The sequence below is a fragment of the Electrophorus electricus genome, chromosome 6 (assembly GCF_041902795.1).
Source record: "Electrophorus electricus isolate QZ-2024a chromosome 6, ASM4190279v1, whole genome shotgun sequence".
Taxonomy (NCBI): domain Eukaryota; kingdom Metazoa; phylum Chordata; class Actinopteri; order Gymnotiformes; family Gymnotidae; genus Electrophorus; species Electrophorus electricus.
In genome coordinates this window covers 1,236,478-1,245,000 of record NC_137502.1, presented here as the reverse complement: position 1 = coordinate 1,245,000, position 8,523 = coordinate 1,236,478, and the positions used below count along the sequence as shown (strand labels likewise).

The window sequence follows — 8,523 nt, the reverse complement described above, 5'->3', positions numbered from 1 at the left end:
ACATAAACACACACATACACATACACCCACACACGCACACACACACACATAAACACACGCACACACGCATACACACATACACATACACCCACACACACACACATACACCCACCCACACACACACACACGCGCACGCACGCACATACACACACACACACACACACACACACACACACATGCATACACACGCACACACACACACATAAACACACGCACGCACACACATACACATATACTCACATACACCCACACAGGCATACACACATACACATACACCCACACACACACACACACATACACACATACACATACACCCACACACACACACACACACGCGCGCACGCACATACACACACACACACACACATACATACACACACACACGCACACACACACATATACACACACACACACACACACACATATGCACATACACGCATACATACACACACACCCACACACACATACACAAATACACACATGCACACGCACGCACATACATACACATAAACACGCACACACACATCCACACACACAAACACACACACACAAATACACACGTATACATGCCCACACACATACACATATACACACAAACACACACGTCTTGCTGTCATGTGAACATTGGGAACATTGGGAAGTAACATTGGGAGCTCCAGTGCCTCCCTGGTGTCTCAGTAACACTGCAGTGTGAACATGCATCTGCTGTTCTGGGTTCTGGATCGGTTCTGGGCTCATCTGATGGAGGGGCTCGTTATGACTGGTTGGGTTTCACACAGTAGAATTGAGCAGTTCCGTACATCACTTCTCTGAGCGGGTTTGCCACAGGTTAGAGGCTGGGGTTCATCCATTTACCACCGAGTAGTAAACGTTACTGAACAGAAGAAGGTCGCATTCTGGACCACACGCACGACGTCGGGAGCACACCTGTCTTGCACTGATCTCCAGACCTTCACTCTCAGGATGACCAGTCGTGGCTTCTCTGGATTGCTTCTGAAAACAGCTTTCACACTTGACCAAATGTATCAAAGTTGCAGAGCAAGTGGTGCTGGTCTGGAATAGAGTGTGAAAGCACTGGTGTTGCACTCCCAGCTCAAGGGTAGAGAGCAGATCCGTTTAACGGGAATCAACCAGGGTAGTGTGTTAAACACACAACACACCACCACGGTCAGCGTTGTCTCTGTGGTAACTCAGCAACAAGCAGGGTTTGTGGTGTTTGTCTTCTAATGTAGCCCAATAAACCCACACACTGTGTTCTGTGTGTGTGTGTGGGGGGGGGGTGTATGTGGTTGTGTCTGTGTGTGTGGGTATGTGATTATGTGTGGTGTGAATTTGGGTATAAGCCCATGTATTTGAGTGGTCTCAGTTTTCAGTAAATCTACTGTAGACAACCGTCCCGATCCTGACCAGAGATTCACCTCCATCCGTCTCCATCAGGAGCCATTTCACTCTAAATCGAGTGTGTGTGTGTGTGTGTGTGTGTGTGTGTGTGTGTGTGTGTGTGTGTGTGTGTGTGTGTGTGTGTGACCACAACAGGGAGAAAATCCATAGTTTCTCTTCCCGTGCACCTCTCAGAGATAAAGCACTTCAGTGTGTGTTTGCTTTCTGTGGACACCATAAATAATGTATGAAGGTCCTGAGGGCACTACAAACACACACACACCATGTGAGGGTCCAGACGGATCTCACTGACACACACACACGCCGTGTGAGGGTCCAGACGGTTCTCACAGACACGTAAGTCCTGCCTTCAGTACCACACACACACATACACACACACACACACACACACACACACACTCCACCAGCAGCAGGACGATCCTCATTGCCAGAGAGACCACGTTAGATGGTGATCTCCTTTCCCTGATGCCGTGATCTGTGGGTACGCTGAGACTCAGGAGGCTGTTGTGGAAACTCCGCCCATCCCTGAGATCAGACAGCAGGGTGATGTGCACATTGTGCATGCAAACAGAGTTCTCGCACAGGCAGACAGACGCTTGCACCGCCCATCACAGGACACCAGAACACACGCTACAGATGCTGAATATGGAATTCACACAAAGTTGGGATGGCCACAGTGACCCCTTTTGGTCACTATTAGAACTGCGCCCCAAAGACAGGCCTTCAGGGTCCATTATCTTGCAATAGCAGAGTGGATTCCCTGTACGGGCTAATATAGCACTGTAGATCCATGTGATGGGTAGAAAGTAAATATATAAATATAGTAAATATATAAACATATAAATAAGAGCCCATCTGTCTGTTGGAGATTACTGTTGACTTTCTGATTTTACTATTACTTGTTGTATTGGGTTACTGATGAACAAATTGATTATGTGCAATTTAGGGACCTGGATTCTTCTCTGTAGAAAATATGCATCAATATAATAATTTAAAATAACTTAAAATGCAGAAACTATTTTTGCTTCACTCTTCAGCTCTTTAACGTGCTTCATTTTTGCTTTTCTTATTATCTTTGTGTCTGTGGAGGGAAAAAAGCACCTAGCTTCCTGTTTCCTGCAGATTAAGCACACAGTGAGATGCAGTGAGACACAGTGACATGCAGTGAGATGCAGTGAGATACAGTGAGACACAGTGAAATGCAGTGAGACACAGTGAGCCACAAATGTGAAGGGCCTGAACAGTATCTTACATCCACGGTCTGATCAAAGATCCCGCGAGAGGAAGAGTAATTAGCCCACAAACAGGGAACTAAGGCTGGAGCTCCTGTCCATCGTCATGCACAGCTGACGGCTCCTCCGCGGATATTTAAATCTGTCGTCCAGCCTGCTGCTTTATGCCTGTCGTGCACTGCAGAGAACGTGAATCTCGAGTGGGGAGGGGAGAAGCCATCAGCCCCGATTTAGCAGCTTCTGTTTTTAATCCCTTTGTTCCGATGTGACATTCCTGGGGCTCCTCACTGGGTTTTCCTTTAATTTATTCCAGAATTCCACTTGGGGGAATTATAGTGTTGTGTAGGAGACAGTAATCTGAATGGACGACTCAAAAGGCTTTTGTAGTTTGGCAGAAGAATCCAGTGCGGGGCAAGTGCTATAGAGGAGGGGCGGGGCTGTGCAGGTGGGGTGGGGCTGTGCAGGTGGGGCGGGGCTGTGTCGTTAGGGAGAGCTGAGGAGCTGTGGATCAGTATGTATTCACAGCACAAAGGCAGGCACAGAGTACAGAGTCCACAGCATGAAGTGTGGTCACCTTTTAGTTAAGGCAGTGGTAGCTCAATGGTTAAGGTAATTGACTTGTAATTGGAAGGTTGTGGGTTCAAGCCCCACTACTGTTATTGTTGGCCCCCTGAGCCAGACCCCTAACCCTCAATTGCTCAAGTTGTAATCAGTCAGAATTGTAAGTTGCTTTGGATAAAAGTGTCAGCTAAATGCCATAAATGTAAATCTGTTGAAGTGCTTTTGAGTGGAGGAGGAGGCTATGGGAGTCAGTGGTGAAGGTACTGGACTAGTAAGCAGAAGGTTGCCAGTTCAAGTCTTGCAGGTAAATGTAGTTTAAATGCCATAAATGTGTGAAGTTGCTGTGCCAGAGGTCAAAGGTCATCATGTTAGCGTGATACTAAAGGGAGGATGCATCGCTGCTGTAGTTTGCTGTCTCCACACCTTCCCCACACAGGCATGTGTGGGCTTTTCACAGCTTCCTAATGCTGTTTGCCTCCTGGCAAGTGATGTTGGGGTGTGTGTGTGTAGGAGCTATTCAGATCCATCTCTTGTCTGAATAAAGTGAATTGCTTTGCTTCTGTATTTTCATGTTTGCCCTCCTGCCCTGTATGTGTAAGGACACGTAGGGTCTGGTTTAGTCTTGTTATGTTTCTAAACTGCATTTTGTAACGTAGAGCTTTTCCATCAGCTTCTAAACGTTGTTCCTTTTTTATTCCGCTTTCAGATTCACCCAAAAATACAAAAGTGAGCAGTTGAAAAAGATATAAAACAAATAAATAAATAAATGAGAGAAAAATCAATAGTTCTTCCTCTTCACTTCCTCTTCAGTATTCCCCACATCGGATCTGGCACACACGATCGGCACAGAATTTCCAAGGCCTACAGGACAATTCATTTCTGAATGTCTCACGGAATTACAGCCCGCATTTGTCAGAACTGGTCCTTAATCACGTTTGGGGAGGAAGAGCTATGGAAGAGAAAGAGAGGGAGACAACGAGAAATAATGGAGACACTGAGCAATATTGGAGAAACTGAAGCAGACCCGCACTATTGCCTGTGCATCTTCACCCAGTGTACAGTAGTCGTGTTTATTTATTTATTATTTTAAATATTAGTAATAATTGGTTTTTAACATGGAGTAATAAACAGTCTCCCTTGTGGGAAACAACTCAACAGTGGGACCAGTTTTACTGATCCAGACAGAAGTCATGTGTGGTACTTTTGAGTTACACTTCTGAAACATTACGGGTGTAAGACGTCGTTCAACATTTGGTACGTAACTCATTTGTAAGCATCACTTCTATAAAGACCGTATGAAGGAGATAATACCAGCTAACAGTGTGTTTTCACACAGCAGCTCCGCTGTGAACCAGGCAGATCGTCTTTCATGGGTGACGTGGTTCTAGATGTCTGTAAAGATTTAACATCGGAGTTTGAAAACTGAAAGTTTTCACTTGAGGGGATTTAAAGATGATTTTGAGCTGACGTGTATATGATGGCATTTGTATTTTGACAAATTCAGGGCAACTTTAAGTCACTGGATTCTGTCTTTGTCCACTCACTACATCTCTCTCTCTCTCTCCTCTCTCTCTCTCTCTCTCTCTCTCCTCTCTCTCTCTCTCTCTCTCTCTGTCTCTCTCTCTCCCTCTCACTCTCTCTCTCCTCTCTCTCTCTCTCTCTCTCTCTCTCTCTCTCTCTCTCTCTCTCTCTCTTTCTCTCTCTCTCTCTTTTCTCTTTTCTCATCTTTCTTTCTTTTAGGCCTGTAAATTCTACTGAACTTATCTGTGGTCCTCTTGCAACACTGAAGAATATCTACAAACCCATCCCTCATCACAAGACAGGCAACAGAAGAGGACCCCTGTCCCATTTTTACCCCCTCACTCACCCCCCTCACCCCCATTTCTGCCTCTGTTCTCTTTTTCTGCTCTTTCCCATACTGGCCTGCACCTTCATCACCCCCCTCCCCCATACCTCTGGACTGTCATGGACGTCACCACCTGCTGAATGAACTCTCCTTGGATAAGGGATTCCTGGATGTGGGGGGCAGTTAGACTTTCTGATGTGTTTTCTTTGTCTGCCTGTTCACTAATGTAAGGCTGTTAGAGAGGGTGTAGGCTGACTGGTGTAGGCTGTTAGAGAGGGTGTAGGCTGACTGGTGTAGGCTGCAGAGACTGTGTTTTCTTAGGGCAAGGTGGTCGCCAAAAGCCTTCAATGTTTAAAGTCAAATCTCTGGAGTCTTTATTTTTTGTTCTGGTTTTTAATGCATTAGTTGTTATGGAGTGGAATATTATCTTTATAGTAACGGTGTTAAATGGTGGGGAAGGTACACTATATATATTTGATTTTTTTACCATTGTACAAATTTATTAACTTATGTCATTTGACTGCAGACTCTTCAACTACCCCTCATGAATAAAAAAATGAAACTTGTATCTTTTTTGCGAATTTAGACAGTTTCTAATGCTATCCATGTATGTCTTTTTCATGTACTAGCTCCAGTTTTGTTTAGTTTTTCCTGAGAATGTGTGGTTGTATCTGGATTCATAAACTGATTAGCAGACAGGCAGTCTGTCTGGTCTGGTCTATAATGGGCCAACACTAGTCCCCTCTCCCCTGGAAGGTCGTTGGTCCAGTGGTTGGTTTTTTTGCGCTTGTGAGAAGAGGATTAAAAAAAAGAAAAAATGTTTGTGTGGACGATCCTGTAAATCCTGCTAAAGCAAAACAATGACGTTCTGAACCAGTTATGTCTGTCTTTTGCACTAATTTAATAAAACCGTTACTGTACTTCCCACCACTTCAACCGTCTTTATGTTGTAAAACCCAGACTCCATACACAACAGCCTCCTTTGCACACAAACAGCGTGACGTGTTCCTCCCACTGAAAACCCCGGAAAGCAAATGGATCCTGACGTTGAAGTAAAAGATTGGAAGTACAGTGCCCTCCCAGCGAGAGTGTCACACAGCTCAGCTCTGCACACATACTCGGGCTCTCCAGTGAGTGTGGACTCCAACAGCAGGCGACTCACAAAGACCACCGTGTGGAGACCTCAGACAGAACGCAGTTAAAGACATTTAAAATACGTTTGGGCAGGTTATGACTTGTAAAAGATTTTTGTTGTATTGAAAGTTGCTAAGTCACAAGTCTTACTCTCGTGGGTATGCAGTGAATATTTTGTGCTTCATGTGATACCAGTAGAGTCACTGATGTCTCAGGGTTTGTGTTCAGAGCTGCCAGTCTGGGAACATGTTGGGAAAGTGAGTGTTCATGTTTGTGGAGTAATGTGTACATCACTGAACCTCTCAGCTGCACTATGCGACGCTTCCCCGTGTTAAACCGCGCAGCTACGTTGGAAACCAGTTCACCTTTGCACAAAGGGCCTTAAAGAGCGACAAACAGTGTCAAATAGTTTCGTTTTCTAAACGTTTATTAAGCACCTTGTTCTTTCTTTTGCTGTCAGGTGTTTACCTACTTGCCACATGAGCACACCCTAACCCACAACACCACCCACACCACCACTTACTGCACCACCCACAGCACCATCCACACCACCACACCCTAACCCACTCCACCACCACCCACAACACCACCTCAACATAACACACGGTATCACCCACACCACCACCCACAACACTACCTACAACACCACCCACATCACCACCATTCCCTAACCCACAACACCGCCCATAGCACCACCACACTCAAGCAAAAGGAAGAAATCTGTGAATAAGAACTATTTGAGAACAGAAAAAGTCTAATAATCAGGAGAGCCCTAGAATAGGAAGCGTCCTAGAACAGGAAGCGTCCTAGAACAGGAAGCGTCCTAGAACAGGAAGCATCCTAGAACAATGAGCTATTGTCTCCACAAATGTGTCATCTTTCATTGCCTCCTCCTTTCCTCTTCAATTCCAACTCACTTTTTCCACCTCAGTTCTTAATCACACTATGGACATGGTAAACAGGGGCTTGGCATTTGGCTTCCTGTCTACAGTCTCCAGCTTGTCATGGAAACGACGCTTGTGAGAGCACAAGAGCTAGTTTATGACCAGCAGGCTGTGAATCAATAACTGATCCCAGTGTGGCATTAGGGGGAGAGTAATGAAACGTAATTGGAGCATGAGCTTGGGCCCCATCAGCACTTGCAGCAGACGAGACGCATTTATGAAACATTCATGCTCCGATCTGCTCTGGGAGACAATGAAAAAAGTAAAACTTCCTAGATTCATATCTGCTTGATGCGCAGAATTTCCAAGGTTAACCTCAAGCATGACAAACTTCTGAGATTCCCCTCTGGTCAGTGTGTGGGACTTTGGTCCTACTCAGAAGTGTTCGTGATGTGTTTTGCATGTCTTGTGAAGTCCTGGGATTTCTAATTAGGTCATCTCACCTGAGTCCCAGATAAAAAGATCAGTGGGAAACAACACCTGCACTTCAAGGTTCCTGAATACCTCAGCTGTTATCTGATATCGGTGTAAATGTACACTGACAAAAAAAAACACAATTCCTTGAATGTTTTTTTTCCTCCATAGTCACCAATACACGGCCTGTATCAGCATACTAAGAGTTCTGATCATTATCTTGTGAGTTTCCTCTTGCCTTGATGTCAGCCTCACACTGCTCTCATACACTTTCTAATGACCAGAAGGAACAGCCTCTCATGCATTCTGCTCTGTCCCACATTCTCTTTTCATGCCTGACCACACGCGGTTGTAGGGGTAGTCCCTCTCCTTTCTCAACACGGATCCACACTCATTACTCCTCACTAAATCCCTGCTCAGCTCTTACACACTAGAGCATGCCCAGATCACCGTGCCAGGGTCACTGAGCATGGGTGTTTTGGCCCTGCTGTAGGTGTGTTGTTTTCACATCTTTGTTTAGAGTATGCTATGCCCAGCACATATCTACACGTATTCTGTGATGCTTTATGGAGCCCCTTTCGTGTGTCTGAGACTAGACACTTTATCAGTGATGGACATGATATTAATGACATAGTCAGAAGCCAGTGAGGAAAAATGTTTATGAGGAAATATGTTTAGAAATTATGTTCAGCATGGACTGGTTCGTCTCCGGTTTCAGAAATACTGGCACGTCTGATTTCCATGTGCACCATTCTGCTTCTAATAAAGTTTGTAATTCAACATCAGAGTAGTGGAGTTAATTCCATGAACATATTCACCAGACACGTTATTAAGAGCAGCTGTGCTCAGTCATGTGATCATCTAATCAGCCAATCGTGTTACAAGAGCATAATGAGCAAAATTGTCCTTTAGAAAGTGGAAAAACTGAGCTCAGTGAGTTTGAACATGGTGGGGGTGTTGGCTCCAGATGTTCTAATTAGAATATTTCAGT

General features: G+C 45.1%; 1 protein-coding gene across 1 annotated transcript in view; it reads left to right on the top strand.

The window, feature by feature from the left end:
* The window catches only part of cdh13 (cadherin 13, H-cadherin (heart)), a 265,633-nt gene extending 259,668 nt beyond the window's left edge, over positions 1-5,965 (top strand). The window contains exon 14 of the mRNA XM_035525755.2: positions 4,935-5,965. Coding sequence (XP_035381648.1) covers positions 4,935-4,942 — 8 coding nt within the window. The 3' untranslated portion in view covers positions 4,943-5,965. The remainder of the gene's footprint in view (positions 1-4,934) is intronic.
* The last annotated feature ends 2,558 nt before the right edge of the window (positions 5,966-8,523 follow it).